The 26,911-nt window shown below is 33.8% G+C and overlaps 2 protein-coding genes across 2 annotated transcripts in view; one reads left to right on the top strand and one right to left on the bottom strand.

Moving 5' to 3' along the window:
* Nucleotides 1-491: 491 nt before the first annotated feature.
* On the bottom strand, nucleotides 492-24,430 carry LOC117121202 (growth hormone-regulated TBC protein 1-like). Its single transcript, XM_033266317.1, has 7 exons — nucleotides 24,199-24,430; nucleotides 13,878-14,032; nucleotides 10,668-10,826; nucleotides 8,831-9,055; nucleotides 8,145-8,317; nucleotides 7,572-7,757; nucleotides 492-6,517 (listed from the first exon to the last, which is right to left on the bottom strand). Exons 1-7 carry the CDS (start codon nucleotides 24,246-24,248, stop codon nucleotides 6,431-6,433), a joined length of 1,035 nt encoding a protein of 344 aa, XP_033122208.1. The 5' UTR covers nucleotides 24,249-24,430; the 3' UTR covers nucleotides 492-6,430.
* A 151-nt stretch (nucleotides 24,431-24,581) lies between these two features.
* Nucleotides 24,582-26,911, top strand: part of LOC117121204 (dynein assembly factor with WDR repeat domains 1-like) — a 19,711-nt gene continuing 17,381 nt past the window's right edge. The window contains exon 1 of the mRNA XM_033266324.1: nucleotides 24,582-24,726. Within this exon, the coding sequence (XP_033122215.1) occupies nucleotides 24,687-24,726 (40 nt within the window). The 5' untranslated portion in view covers nucleotides 24,582-24,686. The remainder of the gene's footprint in view (nucleotides 24,727-26,911) is intronic.

Here is a 26,911-nt window from a genome sequence, read left to right as displayed (position 1 = left end):
GTAATAAGTGGTGCAAAAAATCTTAATTGAAAGAACATAGTTGACCTGCATTGATATTCATATTATATATAAGTAGTCTCAGCAGGGAGGTATAAAAGTAAACCAATTTATTATGACACTATTAACATTACTTAATATATGTCTGTTGCTTTATACTCAAAGCACTTGAGGAGTGGACTAGCTTGTACAGTACTGCCTTCTCCCCTAAGGGTCATTCCATTCCAGTGCCAGCTAGGGGATGTATAGACCAGTACACAGTGAACCCCCAACTTGTCTTTCAAATATGTACTGAATTCTTTATAGTTCACATGGGCGTAGTTTATAGTTCTTATCGGAATAAACCACAAGAACACTAGACGAGCATGCTGTTTGAGCCAGCACGATATTATGGCTGTACGTTGCATAACCCCTTCCATAAACCCTCAGGCATTTGACTTGCCAAAATCATTATCCTTTTATCTTTCTTAACACAAATAAAACATAACAGTTCATCAGTTTTGCAATTGTTTGAAATTTATTGACAAAGGGAACCTGAATCTACCAAAGGATGGAATGCATCAGGAAAATATATACAACTCACAAAAATTTATTTAAGCTAAAGATTAAACAAAATATATACTCTCAAATAAATCAACATATATATAAGATGTATAATACCATTGTCCATATGCCAATAAATCTGAACAAGTGAAATCACTAAATTACCCGGTATGAATTCAAGGGTAATGTAAAAACTGTTCACGGGGCATAGGCTGGTTTTGGGGGAGGGGTTTGGTGCGAAAATTAAGAATGCGGGGAAAAAAATCACTAAATTGTCATTTTAACCCACTCAGCAAAACTAACTTTCAGATATTTGCACCCCCTCCCCTTTTATTTTACACCAGTGATTGTTTTAAATATTGTATGATCATTTCTATAGTTTATCCCCTTTTCATCATTTTTTGAACAGTACAGAAAGATTGTACATATATTCTTATAAAAAAGACAAGATAATCTTAAATTGACAATAATCATCTTTTTATCGCATTAAATGACAAAATGTGAATAGTGGAATAGATATTCCAGATTCTTATTCATAAATATACCTTTTACTAAATAGCAGGGAATGGTTCATACTGTGGTTTTGGTTCCCTGTACTGTACGTGGTTATATTTATTTTTCTCTGATTTCCTTCTGTTAGAAGTATTTCATGGCTATAGTTTTTTAATAAAAAAAAAAAAAATTGCTCTGATCTTTATGGAATAGTGCTATATAAATATCGCAATGTATATAATTTAAACAAAATTAAAATTAGATGCTGAAATGGTGTAAAATTGCCATATTACATAATAATTATTTTTATCATGAAAAATAATATTGATAATAATAATACCATTAACAAAAACAAATGATAATAATTGTACAATTAAATACTTTTTATACTAACACCTACTGTTTAGTATTCATAATTTTTTCTTAATTATAATAATAAATAATAATATAATAATTAATGATAACAATGGTATAGTTGGGAGTTAAGTCCATTAACGGACAGGCCAAGGCCCCTTTTATTCTTTCGACATAGGTCTAATACACTCCCAAACTTCTTTTCTATACGGCCAGCTGGACCCCCATTAGGACTTTTCCCCTGGGCCATAACTGAGGCAAAGTGGCCCCACTGAACCTTCACCAGAAATGTTCCGACCTCTGATAAATAGATTAGGCCCCCTCCGATGAATGGATATCTGAAATCCACCACTGGTATCACATTAATAATCATAATAAACTGCATTATAGTACTAATTAGCATAATTATAATAAATATAGAAAACTGTAAATTGTGATCAGATAATGGCAATATTATTTATAACAGAAACAAAATAATACAGCAAAGTATAGAATTAAATTGAAAACAAAAAACAAATATTCAGTAAGAATTTTTGTACATTAACTACAATTGTCTTGGGAAAAGTAGTACTTTCGATTGGTCAGTGACCGCAGTAAATATATTACAAACTAAATCGAAAAATGATATTAAATAAAATTCAAAGTGTCACTGACACCTGTCTAATGTTTGGGACACACCTGTGGTGGGCTTGTATACACCTGTTTAATACTATCTATATCAATCTGGTTTAACAGTTACCTATGTTGTGTTGACTTTATAAATCACTTCATGAAAACTACACATTACATACATTCATTAACATCAACATGTAAATACATACAATACTCGCATCTGATTGGTCAGTAATGTTCACTAATTAATATTCATAAGTACTCAATAATACTTAACAACTACTAAATTGAAAAGGTAAATACATCATTTGATAACACAAACAAAAGACAATTAGTATTTAGATATTATTGCTTTCGAATGGACAGCTCTTAACTATGCTTCAAATAAGATTACACTAAATGAAAGAATATTTTAATATAAATAATATAATCATTGTTAATCTTGGACTAAATTCATAGAGTACCAATTCCCCAGGTGCACACTTGGTTGTGAAGGGGTAATCTATAATGTAGGCTGGGTACTACCATAGTATATTAATTACTTTTTTTGCTATAAAGTTTTGCAGCTAACACGAAATGGACATACGCACTTTACAAGACGAATTATCAACGATATCTATCACTCTATATTAAAACTATACATATTGTCGTACAAATTATTACTACTGATACATTACATGTTTAATAGTCATTATGATATAGCTATATTTATGTACATTATTATTTTGCTTGATTTTTTTCTTTGGGTTGTACGTCCATTGGATTCACAGCAATATGAAATAGCAAAGTAAAATATTTGTTGTTCTAGTTCTCTGTAGATGAAATAAAATACAGTACATTCTTAAGACAAGACTTTTTATACACTGTTTAGCAAACCTGCTGCCTGCCAATGATGATTTCAATTAAAGAATGAAATTTTATTTTTGGCAAATTAGTGCACTCACTGTCATGAAAAAAATGGAAATAAAAGTTTTTTCTTTATTATTTTGATTACGCCCACTGCTGCATTGAAATCTTCAAAAATAAAGATATTTATACATTTATTCCTAATTATATCAATTTAAAGCATTTTATTTTTTTTCTGTTCTCTGATGATGATGAAAAAAATAAGTTTGCGAAACAAAGGTATAAAAAGTTCTTGCCTTATGTAAAATTATTGAATATTTCTTGATCGTCCTGAGCTGAGCTCTGTACACTATCATATTTTCTTGACAAAAAACTGTTGTATGCCCATATATAGTTATGATGTGCCTATATATGGTCATGATGTGATGTCATGACCATATTTAGGTATGTCACATGTTTTTGTCAAATTAAATTTAATTGTCTGGACAGAGCTTTATACTAATCCTAACCAAATATGAATATTTATGATGTAAGCTTATAAATATGCATTAGTTCATATTATGATGTAGGCTTATGAATATGCATTAGTTCATATTATTTTACATTGTAGGAGACTAGAAGATGGTAACAATCCCTAATACTGAACCTGCATTTACAGTTGAACTATTTTTAAATCAGTAAACAAATAGCAAACATTATACAATACAAATATTGTATATAATATAATGCATATAAAAATGCATTATATTTTTTGGATGGATGCTAATATTGTTCTGTACCAAAAATAATACAAAAAACTGAAAATAATATGTTGTTACAGAGCTACATAATCAGCTGTATTTAACATATTAACTAAAGATATAAAAATAACATTGTATATTTTATAGAAAACTAAATTAATGGAGGAAAATATGTTATCGCTTTTATAAGTCAAGGTTGATGTACGATCACTCGGACCATTATTTTTGCAGGCTTTGGCATCAGCAGCACTTAAGCGTAATCCATGAGTAAGCAACTTTGTTGGACGTTTGGTACATGTATATTCGAGGGGAAATAACATTGTTTTACCTATTGTAATCTGACTGCCTTTATATATAGCATACTTTAACCACTTGGTATAATAGAAATACTATAACTCATTACAAGTGATCAATTTTAAGCAGGATTTCGGTTTGGGTGGGCAAGAGATGTGGAACGTAGCTTGTGGTAAATTAATTTTATTTATTTGTTTATTTTATTATATAACTTGGTATAGAAATACTATTTATTAGAAGTGAAAGATTTTATCCACAATTTCGGTGCAATTGGGTGGGAAAAGCAGGGGGAAGCGTAGCTTGCAGAGATGATTTTGATCGATTTTCCCAGTATTAAAATCAACTCTTATTTTCACACTTCAAACATTATAACCTTACAGTGCTCTAATGTAATACTACTACTAATTATTATTATTATAATTATATTTATTATCTTTATATTCATTATGTAAAGTTTTGTGAAAACTAAAAAACATGACAAACTTTTGATGTTTTGGAATATGCTAATGAATTTGGTATTAACATTTAAAAATTATTAACGGTAGAGGTGAACCACAGCAACCAATGATAAATTTTTAGGAAATCCACTTATCTAACTTATGCTTTGTAAATATCAGACGATGGTCATCAATAAAAATAAAACACATTCTTATATTTAATTATTGTTGGAAAGTGCACCATAAGATATTAATAGAAATAATATTATAGGTGTACAGTACATGCATAGAGGGTTCTATATCAGTAAGTTCCAGCAACAGAGGGCGCTATTGTAATATATCATTAGTCACAAACCTGGGATACAAAAATAGTTTGTAGGTATCTGAGTGTCAATGGATAACCAACTATTATTAAGTCAAACTGTCAATTTCTAGTAACTATATAATTAAAAAGAATGTTTACGTTTGTATATTGCACTTTATGAGACACCACAATGACTTAACTACGAGGGCACCAAACCAACCGAAATGCTAACATTAAAACATGTTCCTATCTCCATCGTAAGAACATCAATATTTGTTCTAGCAAAGTGACAAGATTTCAGTAGACAATTAAGTCACAAGAAAATGTTTTCAGGTAAAAATAGCAAAATATGATGTGGCACATGGGGTTGTCACTTGCCCTATAATTCCAGCATCCTGTGGTCAAATCCTGTAAAATAATAACAGGATTTTTCCCTCATGGCCAAAAGCAACTCTATCCCCCAAGTCTCATAATTATACTTAGTTATACAGAGCATCTTGTGTGCATGTATAGATTGTATATTGTAGATTGTTTGCATGGATTGCCACTTATAATAATACAGTGATATATTCACTATTGATCCTTGGCCCATGTGCAAATTCAAGGGGGACGGCCCCAATAATGGTGGGGCTCAGGTGGTCTGGACTCCCTATCTGTGAAAGTCCCTCCCTCGGCCCCCCTCAATTTTGGATTCCTGGATTCACCACTTCAGAGGCTTACTTAATGTACGTACCTACAACATGGAATCATAGGCAGGCAATTTGAATACAACAACTTATTGAGTAGTTATAATAGAATGCTATCAGTAAGACCAGATAACTAGTCATCCAAGTTCATAGCATTTTAGGCAATCAACGTTTCCCTGGCTTAAATTTCCTGGCCGAATGGACATTCCTGATGCTCGTAAGTTTTTTGTATGTGTATGTTGAGCATCGAACAAATTCAATCAGTCAATCAAAAAAAAAATTGGTGTTTTGAATACCCACAATACCACTGTCATGAGAAACTGTTCCTACCAATCTTGGCATGATTTTGAGGGATCATTTCTCCTGGTATAGTACTCTAACTATAACAATTCTATGTGGCAAACAAATTTTAATTGTCACATGTCACAAAAATAGTGGAAATAAATTTCATGATTCTGATATCAAAATAAGACATGCTAGTTTGATATTTATAACAGTTTCTTTAAAAAAATATTTAAAAGGTTTTAGAGAAAACATATTGGTGATGGGAAAACAGTTGGTAACATCATCAGCTGTCATCATTGATAAGAGAGAAAACATTTAATGACATCATCTGTCAAGCTGACATCACCGACAATAGGGGACAACAGTTGGTGACATCATCAATTGTCATGTTTTCACCACTGCCGTCACAGGTGAATGTAATATGCCATTTTCAATCAGGTTTTGCTTTTTTTTTTCTGTGGATGGATAGTAATATGATTTCATCTGCCTCTAACATTTGACAAATAATGACTCACTTATCACTGGTGACACTGAATTCTCTGTGACAGATTATTAAACTGTCACCAGATAAATAATCACATGACATAACCGTAAAAACATTCAATCACAACAACTAGTTGCCTTACCATATGGTTGATGTTTTCTAATTAATTTTCAAAAATATATATTGTAAGAAATTTCATGATTTTTGTAGGATATTTCATTATTTTGTCACCAATCTCAATGTCACTTGGTATCTCTGAATAAAGCTCAGCTTGTGAATATGCATGAGCCTTTGTATGAATGCAACAACACAAATGTTGAATGTCAAATAATATTGGATGGCTACTTTGTTTATACTCAACGCTGTTCTTCTTTTAACCTCTCCCTAACTTCTTGCCTCAATTTATTCAGCGTGGCTCTTGTAAGTGGCTCTCTGAAGGCAATCTGGGGAGAAATGAAAATTATTTCGTTATTAAAATGAGGAATAATGTGTAAAGCTTTTTCCATATTATTACATTTTGTTTGATAAAAAAAGGTGTTGTACATCTATATATATGATCATGGTATGATGTCATCATGACCATACTTAGGTATGTCATATTTTTTTGTCAAATAAAATGTGATAAGCCTGGTTCTCACGAGAGCCCCAGTATCCGGATCGGGAGCTAACCGTTAGCACCTGTGTGAGAACGCCCGATCAGTTTTATTTTTTATATTAATTTTTATTATTTATTTAGGCACACAATACATGTGCCAAGGATTGTCAATAGAGAATATATCACTGTCCTAGGCGACAATCCCTTACACAAGACAAACATACACACACACGATGCTTTTCACAAACTAAATCTCATTATGAGATTTAGGGAGTGAAGTTGTTTTGGTCATGAGAAAAAATCCTGCAACACTGACAGGAATTGAACCCAGGACCATGGGATTGGAAGGCAAGCATCTTAACCACCAAGCTATTCAACTCCACCACCAAGCTATTAACTCCACTAGGGGTTAGCGCTAACCGTTAGCAGTATTTAGATACCGCTAACAGTTAGCAAGCGCTATCGGTTAGCAAGTTGGGCGTGTTTCTATCATCAACCAATCACACATATGCGTTTACAATTTCCAGTTTCTTATTGGCCAGTGAATCGATCATCATATTTTTGGTATCCGGATCGGGATTTTCTCGTATGGACGCACGGCAGCTAACGGTTAGCAGGATCCGGATCCTGCTAACCATTAGCAGCCGTGTTAGAACATAGCCATAGTTTGGACAGGGTTTAAAGAACGCCCTGGTGTCAACATATCCTATTATTTCTTTCAAATCACTCGCCAATTACATAATGGAACGATGTAATGCATTAATCACATAACCTATCTGCTTAATTTTCTGTATGAATTTAATTTCACAAATAAATATAGCAGACCACATATAAATTTTCCAGGAAAAAGATTATTGTCATTGTCAAATATTTTGTCATTGTCATTTGAAAAACACTCTTACCTGCATGAACTCATGACAATCCAAGTTTGCTGAGCTCAGTGTACTCTTCTTAAAAGCCTCAATCAACGATGAAAAACATTGTGCTCTTAAAATTTCCTCCATGTTGCGCTTGATAAGTGCCAAGGCGACACGGAAGATGACCTTTGACCCCTCATAAAACATACAGTCCCAGATACGGAGAACAGTCTGTGAATGAAGTAATATTTATAATCATTATCATCATCTAACAATATCACCATTCTTACAAAAGATTTCCCAATAGCGATCAGGGATAAATGCTGTTAGGGGACTTTATTAATATCCCCTACACTGCCGTACAGGTCATAGCTGATCTGCTGTGAAAGCAGCATATAAAATTAACAGGGGTTTCGTGTCTCCTTGAGTCCCCAGAAACCAGCACAGTGTTTCTCGAAGCAAGCCAAAATCCTCTGGAAAGCCGAAACTAAATTGTACCTTGCAAATCAAGAATGTTTGCATATTTTTACTAGAGTGTTATTACTTGTCTACCTGAAGCTAACTGACCACGAGTATCTCAATAGAGAAAATAATATACAACTTTCAAAGTAAACCTACCTCAATGGGCAACACATCAAGGAATAAGCAGATAAACCACTTGGTTGTTGGAAGTGACAACTCTAAGTCATGCTTCTCAATGTGGGCCGCAACGTCCGGCATCTTCAGCTTAAGTAATTCCATCAGAACGCCTTGCTCCACCTTGGTACCAATCAGGTCCTCAGAGTAGTACCCTGTAAGACATCATAGCCACAATAACTATTAATATTATAATTGTAAATTATATAAAGGAGAAACTTCAATATACTAGACAAACAAGAAAGTTACAAACTGAAATTAATGACTATGGTTCAAATCCGACTAGTGTCTAGCCAAAATTTCTAATTCCATAATGTATGATGAAAAATGATGGATGAAGATGATGATATTGATGATGATGCTGGAGAATGATGATAATGGTGAAGTTTATGATGGTGGCAGCGATGATGGTGACAATGAGGCAGCGATGAGGATGACAATGTTGGCAGCGATGAAGATGACAATGATGGCAGCGATGAGAATGACAATGATGGCAGCGATGAGAATGACAATGATGGCAGCGATGAGGTTGACAATGATGGCAGCAATGAGGATGACAATGATGGCAGCGATGAGAATGACAATGATGGCAGCGATGAGGTTGACAATGATGGCAGCGATGAGGATGACAATGATGTCAGCGATGATAATGATGATGAGTCACTAACCTGGCTCAAGCAGACTACCTAGGAGGGCATCAAGGAGAAAGAAGCACTTCTCTTCATCTTGGACAATGACCAGCATAAGAGCAGTGATGAAGTTCATGCCTTGGCAGTAGCCTACCGCTGGGTTGTGGTGTCCATACGCTGTCAGTACATTCTGTAAGGACGGACGTTTACTTTCCGCAGCATCATTACAGTAGAAAATGTTTTCTGGGAATGTTCGGTGAAGATCTGCAAGAAAAATAATTAAATTAATTTTATCAAAACATTTAAGATGTTCATGTAGTACTTCAAGGTCCAATTATTAAACGTTTTCTGAGAATTTTTGATGAAGAAATGTGAGCAAATATAAATAATCAAGGTATACACAATTTTTAAATATGGAAACTCTAAAATTAATTTTTTTCCCTTTTTTTTAAAAATATTTATTCAAGAGAACAAATACATGTAAAAAAGCAGCCAAAGGCTGAAATTTTCAGCAAATAACTTAGTAATTACAAAATGAATTCATCATGCTTTATAAACTAAAACTAGGTTTACATACAATCGTTACATGTTATTGCCAACAGCTTTTGGTGGTTCTGATTGGTCGGTCGAATTGGGGAGCCTTCCTGATTGCATCGGGGACCGCTACACAGAACAAAGAATGCACTTAAAACACTGTAGCGATAGTGTAGCGATTTAAAGGCAACCAGGCTTAAGTTTCTTCATGTGGCTTAGAAAGTGGAGCTGTTTTTAGTCTTAAGGAAAAGCCTGTTGTGACAGGAATTGAACCCAGTATCCTGGGATTAGAAGGCAAGCATCTTAACCACTAAGCTATTCAACTCCCCTTCTATAAGTATATGGACTGTTCTATTGGATGCACATTCCCTAAAGACTGATGTAGAAAAATAAATTGCATTTAATCAATATTTTCAGAGCATTGAGATGTTTGTATAATGTAACCTTATTAATAAAATGAATAAAATTAATTATTTGTGTATCGATAAAGTCCCAGATGTTAACGTAGTAATTAATTGGTGAGCCAAAGTTAATTAATTCTTCTATCCTGATCCTTCCACCTTGTACCTTGCAATTTTGTTAATTTTGTTATTAGGATATATAGTGCTGTCCGTTTCAGGAAGAAATGCTGAATACAGACTCAATCATGTGTAATGTGCTGCAACCTCTTTTAATTTCCTTGAGATCACAGGTCACTACTCCTGCAGTGAATGTAATTCAGTGGTTGGCCAAGTTCATTCCAAAATCATTCATCTCCTACCAGGTATAGACATTAACATTTGAGAAGTATAGACGCATATATATAAATCATCTTGCCAAAGGACATAATCACTAACCAAATGACCAAATTATGACTCAAACCCACAACCTTTCAATTTAATGCCCATAGAACTACTTTTGCATCACATGAACATGCACCATAGTAAACTACTGCTGAACCGTTCTCTGTATTTATTTACATTATAGGATTCAAAATTCACTTATATTAAACAACGCATAACTAAAAATAGACTAAATAGAGATGAATAATATTATAAAATAGATAAAAATGATAACCACAACCCTTGTAGACCCATATCCTAGTAACTACATCGCTCTGTAGCCAAATTCATTGTTTCCATAATTTGAAGGACCGTACCCCACTGAGAAAGTATCAATACTTAGTAGGTAAGATTCTAGCCTTCCAGTTCCAAGACTATGTGTTAATAATCTGCTCAACTTCATTATAATTTCATGATGAGGCCCAAGTATCAAGGGTACCTGTTCTATTCTGTATAACTGGCATGTACAATGCGAGAAAAATTTTAAACATAAATAAAAAGTAGTAATTATACACCCATACCTATCTGAATGGTTTCGCAAAGTTTAGGGTCCTTTGGACCATTCAGTAATCGTTGGTACAAGCCTGTGTTGTTGGACATATGGAAGCTTGCGCCACTTACGACCATCCACACGTCTGCCCTATGCTCACCTGGAATGCCTTTTCGAACATATCGTTTCACTGAAAACAAAAACAGTTACAGTAATTTTCTAAAAAAAATTGTTTATCATTATATTGAATTTTAACCAATTAGCTTTTACAAATAAAAACCTAAGAGCGTTATCTGGGCAAGATGACTGATTACCTTGAAATAGCCAATCACACTTGTTCAAGAGCGCCACCATCGTGAAGCAGATGTGTATTGCGTATTAAAACAAAAGCATTTTGTTTCAAATGAAAAGTCAAAGAATTGTGCTTGCCTTAAAGTAAATTTTTACTATGTTTGAAAATCCATTATGCAAGCAAATTTAGGTCTAGCTTCTATTTTATTTTCATAAGAATCAATAACAGTAACACTGTAGAAGATGATTTTAACTGGCAATATGAGCACATCAATTTACCGATTATGGAAATTTACTTCAACTTTAAAATTACATGCAGTTTTATGAAGGTCATGGTAATAAAAAAAGATAAAGGAGAACCCCATTCACTACCCCCCCCCCAGTTTTTAAAATTCAAACCTCTATATCAAGATGTTTTTCTCAATTATTTCTCTTCAAAGTCTTAGAATATTCAGTTGTAACCTTATCAAAACATTTTTCCCCCCTGAGCCTGGATTTAATAAGTACACTTTTATATCACTAAAAAAAACATAATGTGTACCAGAAAGGGATTTAATTCTAAACTGGTTAATTTAGCATAAACATCTGATTTTGGTGAATTCATGGAGCAATATATATAAGGTGAGAAAAGCAGTGGGGGACTTAAGGCAGAGATTTGGGGGAAGTTTCATTATTTTTAAGTGGTGCTCTCTCATGGGGTGTAAAAGTAAATATTCATGAAATAAAACCCTGTGTGTAGCCTTATCGGTAGATAAGAGTATTGTTCTAATATTGAATTCAATCTACCTTCTACAGAGAAGATAATTGTCATTCCAGTCATATATTAAGCTTAATATATACAGTATGCTTTTGTATTAGTATTGGTTCAAGAACCACTTTTGTCAGCAATATAAACAATCCCATCTGTATAGATACTGTTCTCCATTGATCCATGCAAACTACGATGCAATAAAGTATCAATCAATGTACACATACTACAATAGACTACTCAGTATTCAGTATAATTTATTGTCGTTTATCATTCCAGATGTTATTATCCACTAGCTCAGTAGAACACAATCAGTACAAATTTCTGTCATTGTTGAACTTTTTTGATTAAATTTAATTAAAAATTTGAAATTTCATTGCAATTGCAATGAAGTTCTAAAATGACTTATAGTACCAGATTATTATCCATAAAGCCTAAATCCATAAAGTCGCTGTCGTACAGCAATTGCTATATTACGTAGCTATCCCTGTCGTAATCGGGAAGGCTCCTGATTTGTCAGACTCGGAAAAAGTTAATCAGTTTCAACCTTCCTCAACCACTGACCAATCACCAATCAGCTTCTCTTTGATGATTGCATGCACTTGATTTTTGTACACAACATGCGTCGGTGATTGTCAGCAATAGCTTCCTAGGATCTTATGAAATCCAGGCTTAACACAAACAAATTCAAAATTATATTGCAAAATCTTATTATTAATTAACACTTTAAATTTTGTTTCTAATTAAGTTTTTATATAATTTATAAGTGGTTTTGAATGACATTTATGGTTTTAGTTTCTTAAAAAACAAAGAATGAATTGGTACCATAGCAAAAAGTCGCTGTTGAATCAACGTAAAATATGCTTGTAATACTTCTGCAAGGGTTGGTTCAGTGGTATAACAAAAGGTCTGGGAACTAAAGCTTCTTTGTGGCCTTACTACCGTGGTTGAAAAGCCCCACCTGACACTTTAAGTAAGTATTTTGATGGGCTTTTTCATGTCATTGCTCCTTAATAAAGCCCTGCTCAGCCAATATAAGGGGCAAAACATGCTGTAAAATAACACTGGGGAATTTGAGGCCTAGGGCCCTGGCTTTTAGCAAGTGGGAGCTCATAACTATTATGCCACTGGGTTGGTTTGAAAACTCTCCACCATCTCCACCATCTGTATTGGTTCTCTATAATTCAGCATATTCTTAGCCTGTACAATCCATATGTTAATAATTTATTCATCGTACCATATTCAATTAAATAAAATTATAATTTTCTGTTCACTGTAAAACAGGTGTATATACATTTTATTGAAACACAATAAGCCATGGTTTGAACTGCACATACGTGTATCCCGTGGCATCCAAGGTCAATTGACATAAACCTATGTTGTGCGTATACAATGTTTAATGTCGACTGACCTTCATGCGAGCATGTGCAGTTGTAACTAGGAAGTGGCTTATTCATTACCGTAAGTACAGCTACATTGTATTCTTTTTAACTTCTTTTAATTCATCTATGCTTTTTAAATTGATGAAATTAATATTATGGAAACAACTTTTAAGTTAAAAAAAATCATCTTAAAAGATGATTTTTTTGGGTGAAATTTCAATTTGATATTTTGTTTGGTAAATCTTATTCTTTAATGCTTCTTTGTGTAGTAATTTTTCCCATTTTTGTTTTGTTTAAATTGTTTCTATTTATTACTAGCGATATCATTCAAAACAAATAAATTGAATAATGATATTGTCAAGGTTAATTTTAGAATGAAAAGTACTTTCAAAGGCCTGAATATATTTTTTGACATCAGTTCCTGTTGCAAAACTCAACAATAACATCCTTATCCCAATAATGCTATGCTAATATTATTAATAATATGTACACATTTAACAAACAGATTAAAGCTAGCTTAGAAAAATTAGGTTTAACAGATGGGTAGACACTGACAGAAGTAGGCTTAACAGAGAGCATAATAAAATGGGAATTTATAATGCAGACTCTATGCAAAGCACTCATATGCATGAGTGCAGTGTCAACAAACAAGCCAGTAAAGAAGCTGTTCCCCCACCTCCCTTACAGTACAATGCCGTATTTAGGGGTACAAATCCCCCAAAAAAGCTTGTGCCCCTATCGTTTCCCCCCCTCCCCCACCACCCATTGCAAGACTCTCAGGTACATCACTGCTCCTTTATTGCAAAATGTAATGTAATACCTTTCCTTGATTTTGATAGTGTTTTTTGGCTTTTGAAAACTTTCTTCCACTTGGATGCTCTTCTTGCTAAAATCGTTAAGTACTCCGACATAAACTCCTCATAGGAATCATAGTCAAAATCCGCAGCCCGCTTAAATCCATACGCATCTATTTCACTAGATGAAAATAGAAAAAAAAATTGTTATAATTCAATCAAAAAATGTTATTGAATACACAGCAGTGTTCTCCCCAGCATCACGGGCAAGCACCACGGTAAGTGTTAAGTCCACCATAGTTGGGACTGACACAAGGTATTTTTAAAAATTAAGGTATTGAAATGTCCTAAATTACACTTTAAGACTATAAAAGCAGGGAACAGTTAAATAATTTAACTGTTCCCTGATAAAAGTATCATGGAAGATGTTCCAAGCATCATGGCCAACTGTCAAGCATCATGGGGAAAGTCCCAAGCATCATGGTACCATGATGCTTCAAGGGCCTGGGGAGGACACTGCACAGGCATTTAGGCATGGAGATTTAAGGGAACAGGGAGGAGTTCCTGACAGCCATTGACCTACCAGTGAGTGTCGATCAAACTTAAAAACCTGACCAATCAGAATAGCTTATTCAAAGGCAGGGCAAGGAATATCCCCCAACCACCAATTAGCCATATTTCTTAACAAACGAATAGCTGTTGCTTTTTAGAACATTAGCAACAATTTATGTTATGGGTGAGACTTAGGCAGAAGGGGTCATTTTCCCCTTGATGTAAAATGAAATGCATTATCAGTAACTGTGCTGAAGTTGATACTCATGAACAAATGGTCCAAGCCAAGAAGCAACCTAATACCAGTGAGCCAGTAGAGAATGTCAATATCGCATTAAGTGAATGTAAATTCCAAGAATTAATGAGTCCGATGGGAATGTGGTCAACCATTACTGTACATGATGACTAAGTTATACAGTATTCCAAATAACTAAGAAAATCTTTGTAACAACATAAGTGGATGTTTCACATCTTCGATTATCTACAGTATCAGACTTATTGACTATATTTTCTAGTTAGTTAAAGTTACTGTACATACAGTATGATCAACAAATTTACCTAATTCCAAGTTCTGTTCACATTATCAAATTTTAAGTGACAAATTTGTGTGATGTACCCAAATATGGGCATCTTGTCCCATGACATCTGATAGTGTGGACAGAGTTTTATACAAGATTCACACAATAAAAAAATCTAAAAAAAAATGTGACATACAGGTATGTAACATTTAGCTTTGTCCACACTATCAAATTTTATGCGACAAATTTGTGTTATCATGGTGTGATATGTAACTAAATATGGGCATCGCAGATTTTATGTCACATAACATTTGATCGTGTGGACAGAGCTTTATACCGGATTCACACAACCAAAAATGTAGAAAAATGTGACATATGTATTATTATATATTAGCTCTGTCCACACTATACAATTTATGTGACAAATTTGTGTTATCATGGTGTGTACCCAAATATGGGCATCAGTGTTTTTATGTCATATAAAATTTAATAGTGTGTACAGAAGTTAATACCGGATTCATACCAAACATGTAGTAAAATGTGACATACTTGAATTTAGCAACAGTAATAATTTCTTCCTCTTCCTGCTCTACTACTCTTGTTTATTTAGTTGTTCACAATAGAATATACAGGGTCAAGAAAACAATATGTTCCATACATGATGAAATACAAATAATGTATAAAAAATAAATGACAATTCAGGCAAATTAGATCTAGGTCCATATGAGGCCCGTCAAGCTACAGTACATCACGTTGTAGTAACATCCAAATTCATCCTCACATGATGTTTGATCTTGTTTTGATGAAGTAGAGTAATCTAACTTTTAACAGATAGATATTATTCATCCTAGTAAATTATTACATTTCAAAAGCTTCGATTGCACCAGATTTTTAAAAGGAAGATTTTATTGCGACTGTGGTAAACATTTCTGTGCGTAAATTTAAAGTCTAGGCTGTTTGCATGAGGCATTTCTCTGTAAAACAGTACAGAGTCTTGTTCACTTTTGCCAATGAACATGGATTCTACCTTGAGTCAATTCCTTAGTGTCATATTCCTTTTTAATCTACGAGCATTATCGCATTTAAATAACATGATAGAAATCATGAAATTGTGTCTTTCTATTCTGTTGGAAATCAGACATCAGTGCTCTACCTCATCAAAGTATATGAATCTGACAGTATTATCAGTGGCGACACCAGCAACGGTCAGATTCGGACATTTATGTCACACGCTTGTGTGCGACACCCGTCGCCAAATGCCACTCTAAGCCCAATGTCACCTTGTGACTGCAGATCCTAATACAATACATAGTCTAAAAATCACCATTATTATCCTACACTTATTAAAAATCGCCCCCTTACAAAAGGTTTATACTTGAAGACCCTGACGGTAGGCCATAAACTGCCCTTTGGTCCTGGCCCCAGTCGGACAAGTTGGACTGCCTGTCAGCAAAGTCCTTGAGCCTATGCTTGGCTTTAAAATAAAGCTTGCTCTATGTTTTTTTAATGCAGAATTAGGATCTATATTCCATGGTTGCAGAATAGGGACTGTACAGTCTAGATCATGGTTCCTCTAGTGATAGACACAATCGGACATGGAAATAAGAGCGCTTGAAAAGAAAGGAGATTACCAAGAGGGATTACAGTAGCTGATACAGCAAAGGATATCCTCAGAGACAAGGCAAACCTGCTGACAAGGCCACTTGGACAAAATACTGTATAGTTTAAAAGTAGCTACTTGATTAAAAATCAGTATACACAATAAATTAACTAAACACCTCACGATAAAACCTGTTGTATTAATAAGAATTTTGTGAGCATTGTAATTCGTTTATTTTAACTAGAGACAATAAATTTTATCTTGTATCTAAAAATACCATAGCTCATCTTGTATAGGCCCATCACCATTCAACACAAAATTAGGTGATTTTTTAAAATTTTTTTTTTGGAAGGGAGGAGGGGGTGTGGCTTATACAGTGTCTGGAGAATCCTCTTTTAAAAAGGCATTTTTTTTCAGTATACTGCATGCTAATTCAAAGCCAACATTGACCTTTCTTTTTAAAGTAGACTTTTTTTTATAAGAACACATTTTGAGGCACAAATTGAGGCTGAGGAAAAATATCAAATGGGGTTTTTATTTATTTTTTTTCAATAGAAAAAAACAAACCAATCTTATCTGTACCTTATCTACAGTTGTTGTGACTATGCAATACCCTCTATGATAATGTACAGTAATAATACACTAATTTACAATAATAATTTTGTATGTTTCAAGAGTGTGTAAAAATAAGAACAAAATGTGAACATTTTGAGCCTGAAATCAGCAAAAGTATAAGAACACACTAAACCTGGACAAAATTTTATTTGTTCCTTTAAAAAAAAAAGTGTAACAATTTGTGAAAGTCAGCTTTAAGCTACTCATTTAAATCTTGCCCTGGGCTTTTGCTAAAGGAAACACTGGTATGTAAAATTGGGCGCAAAGTAGGGGTGGCCTTATACTTGAGAAACTATGGTATTATGAATAGATATATTAGAATGGCCTGGTAGTAGCCATGTTTTAAATGATAATTATCCATTGACCTTGGCTGTACATTCATCAGCGAGGCCTTGCTTGTCAGCTTTCTGTAAAACCACTTCAAAATCACTTATGGAAAACCTCTCTAATTATTGGAATTAATTCTTAGAACTCTTTAGTTCGATTTTTCTTTTCACAGTATTCCATTGTTAAGCACATTATTTCAAATATACTGTATTTCTAATATTAGTCATGTTTATACAGAGCAGATCATCATGATGATCAAGTTTATCTGATGATATAGGTCTTAAGTGGCTGTGTAAATGGTATTAGTAACTCCGAATAACGGATCAGTAACTGCAATTTACATAGAGTAGGGATCATCAGCATGATCTTTATGCGAATTAGCTGTTGTTTGACCTGTGTTAAAGTCATCCCAGGAAGTTGCTGTTGAATACAATCATTTGGTTTGCGCAAGGTGCTGGACCCAGAGCCTCACTGCTATTCTTGTTCTTGTTACCAGAACTTTATAAGCGTCCAACGTCGCCAGTTTTGAGCGGACGTGCAGCAAACTTTGTACGCATTAACTAGAGGAGATTTCCAACAAATGTTCATTGCCCTTTTTTTAAGTTGGACCCCAGAGTTTCCCTTACACCTACAAAACAAAACAGGGGTTTCAGCAAGGACTTTACTTTATTGCCATTACCACTAATAGGACACATCACATGGATGGCACGGTCAGTTATGGATGTGTTCTAAAGAACTTAAGGTTGTGAGTTCGAATTGCATCTTGGTATCAATTTTCTTTTCCAATTTTAAGAAATTTTATTTTTTTCAATTTCAAGATATTTTAATTTTGTACTTGAACGAATTCTAAATAATATATTTTTTGTACAAATCAAATAATTATTTAAAAATTTCTATAGCTCTTCCAAAAACCCAATATAATAACTTGCGCCTGCACCGTATTTAAGCATGGAGGAATGAACGGAACAGAGAGCAGTCGCTTGTGTCCTTATTTGAAAAATTATGCTTTTACCAATAACATACATTTTTAACCTTTTTTTGACAAAGGATTTCAAAACAAGCAGCAATGTGCGCTTTTTTCAGTTCAGTTCTAATCATGTGACTTCCTGGTACAACAGATGATTTTTTTTATTGTGTAGTCGACGCTCGACTAGAGATCATCGGTGTTACTTATCAGCTGTGTAAACATGGCTAGTGTTTTGGTGGAAAACTCCAAACTAAGACTAGGTGGTTTGTTATACAGTAAACTTATTTTGGTTGTGCCAGAGTGCTAAAATAAAAAAATACTAAACAAAATCAGTAACACTTGAAAATGTAATATGCAATACAACTCAAGGTGAGTCTACCTGGCCCGTATTGTGTACCAGTCCAGTTTGTAACTGATTTGTTTATTTTTTTACTATCAAATCAGTTTTCTGGAAATGCTATTATGGAATTAACAATGCATTCCCACTGAGCGGCTACAGTACTCTACAGGTTGCCAGCTGTTAGAAATCACTTCTTTTCAAATATTTAACAGTAAAAAAATTATTTGCTATTATCGTACTTTCTATTCAATTTTCCAAAGAACAATTACAATACTGGTACCTTTGCAATTCAGAATCAAATTTAAATTTTCATGAAATTTTGTAATTTATTCATTTTCCATGTTTTTTGAGGTTCTTTCCTGCATAAAAAAGGTGTAAAAATGTGTTGCAACGATTAGTATAGAAAGTAAAAAATCAGATTAATAAATAGGTTTTCGAAATGTGTTTATTCTATATAGCATTCATGCGGCATAATGTATGTAAATATACTGGAGATGATGCATCCAACAGTATGTTCTTTAAGACACTGTAATTTATGTAACAAGTTTCTGAAATAGGAATATGAATTCAATGATGCATCAAATATGAGGTGTAATTTCACAAGTCTTCAACTGTGAAGAATTACTTCTTTTTAATTATTCAGCATCTTACAACTGAAAAAATGGAGAAATTTTGGTCACTCAGTTAACTCGCAGGCTGGCAGAGGGGAGAGTAATTTATATCCCTACAAACATGTTACATTTAAATGAGGGGGGGGGGCGGGTCCGCGGTTGGATGCTCTGGGGCCAACATTTGGAACACTTTACTATGTACTATCAAAGCAGAAACGTCTTTATTCTCTTTTTAAAAAACATGTTAAGGCCTTTTTATTTTCATAAGCTTGAATTGTTGACTATTTTGGTTTTTCCTCCATGTTTTTAAAGAACTGTCTTTTTGACTTTTTACTGTGAATTTTATAAGTTTACATGTGAGAGGACTCCCCTGAAAATCAGCCATGCTGAGTGGGACTTCCTGTTTAAATATCAATAGAAAGAAAGAAAGAAAGAAAGAAAGAAAGAAAGAAAGAAAGAAAGAAAGAAAGAAAGAAAGAAAGAAAGAAAGAAAGAAGAAGACATCTGGTTTCTTAGAAAAATTGTTTACTATCCTTTTAGAAGATCGATATTGTTAAATATCCTAATGGAAACATGAAAGGAAGAGGGGTATTCCATTGGATTTTCCCATGACGTGTTTACCCAGCTGGGAAAATCCAAGGAAATACTTCAAATTCAACATCTAATGGGGAAATTCAAAGGAGTAGGCCTACCGGAACAGCAGCTGGCTCATAATACTGTGGCTCAGTTGCTATACTGTAGCAATGAATTAAGTAGTAATCAGTGGGTTTTGGGTGCCAATCTCGAAGGAGACTAATACATTTTTCTCATACAACATTAAATCATCCATTATTCAAAATTATATTTAACAGCCTTTGAATTGAATCATGAAAAGAAGGCTTAACAAACACTGTGTGGAAGCATTGTGTACTATGTGCAAGGTAATTTTCAATGATGGCAATGAAATGTGCATTTAACAAGTATTGATACCTACAGTAGTTCGAGAATTTTTTTTAAGAATAAATTTTAAGTTATATTTATAAAATCTGTACTGGCAAAATAGGTCTGAAACGTAGCAAAAGTTTATATCACAATATAAAGTCATTTCATTTTGGCACCCGTTCATCTGTTCCTGATGCTGGGAGACAGCATACAGTTTCACAGGAGCACACTTACCTTCAAGGTGTACACTTTTTTTGGTGACTGATAAGTCAACTCTTAGATCGGCAAATGCGTTCACAATATAAAGTAGGCCCATAATAAATAATATAAAATTAAAAGCCATTAAAAATGTATGTACAGTAACTATAATTGGGTAATACTTTCATTGGATGATTATTTAGGTCATTATTTTACTACATTATTCTCCAACAAATCCAGGTATATAAAGACAAACTTAATTAAATTCTGTTGAAATAAATTTTCGGTTTTATTGTCATTACTGTAAAAGTCATGTCATTAGGCCATAGTTATGTAGCCAAATTAAAAATTAGTACTTCAAATGTCTGAGCAAACATTTAAATTTGCACACATTCTTTCCAGAGTTTCAAATTGTAGTGCATGTTTGAGAAATGTCATCACGGTCTGCTACTTAAATAATTAGGGCCTAATGCTAGCCTCAGAAAATGGGTACTATGTTACGATGAATGCATGGTTTGTGCTTGAATTTGGTTTAAGTGTATTTTATGTTGTCCGATGAACAGCAATACATTACTTTGAATAACTGGGTCAGAACATTAGACAAGAGCACTCGAATGTTATGAAATTGGCAGTGGCTATTGTTGCACTAGTTTTAAACCAGATCCAGACGTTCCAACCCAAAATTTGGGAAAACTGGACATGCCCGAGAGAAGGTGCTCCCCACCACAAAATGTTGAAAATCTTTTTTTTTTTTTTAGTTTTTATTTTTCATACATGGATGATTTGAGGTGTCAGCAACCCCAGGGAAGTCTTTGTACACCAAAGTTGCTGATGACAAAGGAAAGACTGACAGAGAAATGCTCAATTATTGGTACCAAAAAGCCACTCAATTAGCTGTTTTGGGTATTTTGGGTTTGTTATCTGAAAATTTCACAAAATTTGGGATTGAATTTGGAGGGTTGAACGTAAGTATGCAGTTCTCATATTCTGTTTGGACAATTTGTGAGGTTTTTTTTCTTTTTAATTATTCAGCATCTTACAACTGAAAAAATGGAGACATTTTGGTCACTCAGTTTAACTCGCAGGCTGGCAGAGGGGAGAGTAATTTATATCCCTACAAACATGTTACATTATCTCTTATACGGGGGTCCGCGGTTGGATGATCTGGGGCCAAAATTTGGAACACTTTACTATGTACTATCAAAGCGGAAACATCTTTATTCTCTTTTTAAAAAACATTTTAAGGCCTTTTTATTTTCATAAGCTTGAATTGTTGATTATTTTGGTTTTTCCTTCATGTTTTTAAAGAACTTTTTACTGTGAATTTTATAAGTTTACATGTGAGAGGACTCCCCTGAAAATCAGCCATGCTGAGTGGGACTTCCTGTTTAAATTTCAATAAAGAAAGAAAGAAAGAAGAAGAAGACATCTGGTTTCTTAGAAAAATTGTTTACTATCCTTTTAGAAGATGATGTTGTTAAATATCCTAATGGAAACATGAAAGGAAGATGGGTACTCCATTGGATTTTCCCATGACGTGTTTACCCAGCTGGGAAAATCCAAGGAAATACTTCAAATTCAACATCTAATGGGGAAATTCAAAGGAGTAGGCCTACCGGAACAGCAGCTGGCTCATAATACTGTGGCTCAGTTGCTATATTGTAGCAATGAATTAAGTAGTAATCAGTGGGTTTTGGGTGCCAATCTCGAAGGAGACTAATACATTTTTCTCATACAACATTAAATCCTCCATTATTCAAAATTATATTTAACAGCCTTTGAATTTAATCATGAAAAGAAGGCTTAACAAACACTGTGTGGAAGCATTTTGTACTATGTGCAAGGTAATTTTCAATGATGGCAATGAAATGTGCATTTAACAAGTATTGATACCTACAGTAGTTCGAGAATTTTTTTGATTAAGTTATATTTATAAAATCTGTACTGGCAAAATATGTCTGAAATGTAGCAAAAGTTTATATCACAATATAAAGTCATTTCATTTTGGCACCCGTTTATCAGTTCCTGATGCTGGGAGACAGCATACAGTTTCACAGGAGCACACTTACCTTCAAGGTGTACACATTTTTTGGTGACTGATAAGTCAACTCTTAGATCGGCAAATGCGTTCACAATATAAAGTAGGCCCATAATAAATAATATAAAATTAAAAGCCATTAAAAATGTATGTGCAGTAACTATAATTGGGTAATACTTTCATTGGATGATTATTTAGGTCATTGTTTTACTACATTATTAACAAAACCAGGTATATAAAGACGGACTTAATTAAATTCTGTTGAAATTAATTTTCGGTTTTATTGTCATTACTGTAACAGTCATGTCATTAGGCCATAGTTATGTAGCCAAATTAAAAATTAGTACTTCAAATGTCTGAGCAAACATTTAAATTTGCACACATTCTTTCCAGAGTTTCAAATTGTAGTGCATGTTTGAGAAATGTCATCACGGTCTGCTACTTAAATAATTAGGGCCTAATGCTAGCCTCAGAAAATGGGTACTATGTTACGATGAATGCATGGTTTGTGCTTGAATTTGGTTTAAGTGTATTTTATGTTGTCCGATGAACAGCAATACATTACTTTGAATAACTGGGTCAGAACATTAGACAAGAGCACTCGAATGTTATGAAATTGGCAGTGGCTATTGTTGCACTAGTTTTAAACCAGATCCAGACATTCCAACCCAAAATTTGGGAAAACTGGACATGCCCGAGAGAAGGTGCTCCCCACCACAAAATGTTGAAAATCCTTTTTTTTTTTAGTTTTTATTTTTCATACATGGATGATTTGAGGTGTCAGCAACCCCAGGGAAGTCTTTGTACACCAAAGTTGCTGATGACAAAGGAAAGACTGACAGAGAAATGCTCAATTATTGGTACCAAAAAGCCACTCAATTAGCTGTTTTGGGTATTTTGGGTTTGTTATCTGAAAATTTCACAAAATTTGGGATTGAATTTGGAGGGTTGAACGTAAGTATGCAGTTCTCATATTCTGTTTGGACAATTTGTGAGGAATGAGTAAGTAGTTTGGAGAGAACATACGGTACTATTGAAAACTAGGTCCTATCTCCTTTTTTTCAATCTTTATGATGAAAATTTTATCTTTGGAATTAAGCATCCAAAAATTTAGTTTAGATATGGTTTAGTTAGTTGGACTACAGTCATGAGTTGACAATGATTCTCTCAATTTTTAACATTGTCATGTGGTCAGTGTCAGTCATTGTAGGCCTGAACTTCCTTCCAATTTGTTTTTGTTTGTAAATCTAGGCCTAGGCTAGGGCCTAGCTAGCCTAGGTCTACCCATTTGCAGGCCAGGTTGGTTTCCTAGAATGGATTACAACCTGACGGTCAACAAGAACAAATTCCAAATTCTCACAAGTCTCAAATTGAGGTAAAAATACTACTCTCCTAGAGCTAGGCCCTAGTCAAGGTTTATCAATTGAATTTGTTGTTGATATAGATTGGTCACAGCAGGTGGTGTCACCGCCCCCTTTCTCATCTCTACGTCATGCCATGGCTTGACTTGGGCCTAAAAGAAGTCACAAGCAGGAAAACTTTACACTTATTCTCATCGTTAAATGTCTTGTACAATAATGTGCAAATGTAGGACTTTCTAATTTCCTTTGTTATACTATATACTGAAGATGTATTAGTTAAATAAAAGTTGCATACTTACCTTTTAAACATCAATTTGGTTTCTGCGTCTGGCTCTGAACTTGTAGCCATCCTCACTTCTGGTTCGCGCAGCGGCACACAGCACGGCGCGACACAAAGTGACAGTGACCGCACTGAGTAGAAGAGCAATAGGTACTTGAGTATTCCTGTGTGGCGTATCTCAATGTTGCCGCAGTACTACATTTGTTTTAAGATCAACCAATATATTGGGAACAGCATTATGACTCCAGAAAGCAAGTTCATTTTAAAATAAGGATAATAATATACAACGTACCGCAATGCTTATCAAAACTATAGCAATAATTAAAAATATCAATGCACAATCAATAAAATAATCTATTTTTGATGAATGAATTTGCGGCAACTTGGCGGCAACTCACTCAGTATAGAGAGGGCGGCCTTCATCTCTTGACAACTTGACGCTTTGGTACGTTGCTGTGGCTTTCTTGAGATTCCAGCACAGAAGATCAACTTTCTCGAAGAAATATCATGAAGTTAAAACGTTTTTTGTTGAGATACTACCCACCAGGTATTTTTTTAATGCTTAGTTTCTTATTTTGTTTAAAAAATTGTAGTTAGATGCTAAATGGTGATATATTTGGCAAACAAGAAGGGCGGCCAACCAAGCCTTGAAGCCAAGCAAGGAAGGCCTGCTGCCCTCTTCTCCAGCTAGACTAGGCCTAGGCTAGCCTAGGGCCGCGGGGTAATAGGCCTATGCCTAATAGTACTCTTGCCTAGCTATTAGGAGGCCTAGGCTAGTTTTATATAGAATAAGGGTAGGCCTAGCCTAGGCATAGTTACATAAAGACTCAAAAGTATTGTATTATTGCCAATTGCTTTGGTTGAATCTTAATTCTTCTTATCAATCCCTAAACAATTTAAAAATTTTAATGGAAAAAAGAAACAATATAGGCCTAAACTAGGCTAGCTAGGCCTACATAGTCATAGGAATGTAATGTAATGTAGTTAGATTTATATAGCGCTTTACACCAAAGCCTCAAGTCGCTCGAACTAGCTCATAATAAGTCAGCTGGTCTCGGATCATTTCGGCCCATTCATAGGCCCATGATCGTTCATAGGCCCATATCTACCTATAGCGGCCGCCCTCCAGAACAGCCGCCAATGCGTGTATATGTATGGAACGCCGATGACGCATTCACAATTAATAATACAATATCGCTCGCTAAATACAAAGCTTTCGAGTCAACTAGGCCCCAGTCAACTCGGCCCGGCAGGTTAACTCGGCCCTCTTTTTCATTTTATATATAGGCCTACACACTATATAAAACTACTTAAAAATAACTATTGAAAAAGTCACATTAAGAATTGTAAACATCATAAAAATATAATAAAAACCATTGCTTCAATCAAAACTTTCGATAGATTGAAGTTCTTTTCCAATAAAGTATGGTATTCGTTTCTTATTATTATTATATATAAAGGTAGTTTGGATTTTATCTATTATATCATAATTTATATAGGCGATATTTGAATATGCATACATATATAATTTATATAAGAATAGGTTGAAAATTGGTTTCCTCCACTGAAGTATTTCTAAAGTTCATACTTATGATTTCGTTTCTTAATTATATATACTCAAATATGTACACGATTCATGCCATCGATTCAATCGTTTGTTGCTCAGTAAAAAGCAACAATACTAATATTGTTTCATTATTTATTATATAGGCCATATATATTGTTTCTAAAGTTCATACATATGATATTCGTTTCTTAATTATTTATACTCAAATTAAGAATAGGTTGAAAATTGGTTTCCTCCACTGAAGTGTTTCTAAAGTTCATACATATGATATTCGTTTCTTAATTATTTATACTCAAATATGTACACGATTCATGCCATCGATTCAATCGTTTGTTGCTTAGTAAAAAGCAACAATACTAATATTGTTTCATTATTTATTCTATAGGCCATATATATATTATATCATGATTTATATATAGGCCACATATATTTAAATATGTATACATATATAATTTATATAAGAATAGGTTGAAAATTGGTTTCCTCCACTGAAGTGTTTCTAAAGTTCATACATATGATATTCGTTTCTTAATTATATATACTCAAATATTTACACGATTCATGCTATCGATTCAATCGTTTGTTACTCAATAAAAAGCAACAATACTAGAGTAGTAGGGTTAAAAGTTAACGTTACCACGGAGACGTTAATTGATATCTTTTGTCTTATCTGATGAAGCAAGCATGTTCATTGTCTAGCCAGAGTGAGTTGATAACTCCCTACTCAGTAATTGTGTAACGAAAACATTTTGTTTGAAATCGTGTATGAGAAAACATTTACTGAAAAAATAGAATAGGTCCTGTGCCAGTTTACAAAACAAGACCTTATTATGTTCTTGAAAGAACGTATGGCGAAATACTTTATTAAATTCATAGTTTTACGAAGTAGTTTTAATAGCATAATTTTTAGTAAAGAAGTGTTTATTTTATCCTGCAAAATATTCTAAGTTGAAACTTTATTGCTTAGAAGAAATTTAATTTAACTATAGCTGTAACTTATCAAGAAACTTGATTTGTATCTTAGAATAAAATATATAATTAATTAATCCTGCATTATAATTATATATGTACGATTAAACAAGCGTACCTATTGCAAGACGAGTATACGTTCCAGAAAAGTGATTGATTGGTTACCGTATTTAAATAATTAATTAATAATTAAATC

Source organism: Anneissia japonica, unplaced genomic scaffold (genome assembly GCF_011630105.1).
Source record: "Anneissia japonica isolate Jap-2015-1 unplaced genomic scaffold, ASM1163010v1 scaffold993_len1110182_cov180, whole genome shotgun sequence".
NCBI lineage: Eukaryota > Metazoa > Echinodermata > Crinoidea > Comatulida > Comatulidae > Anneissia > Anneissia japonica.
The sequence above is the reverse complement of the archived record's forward strand: the minus strand, read 5'-3'. Positions and strand labels throughout refer to the sequence as shown.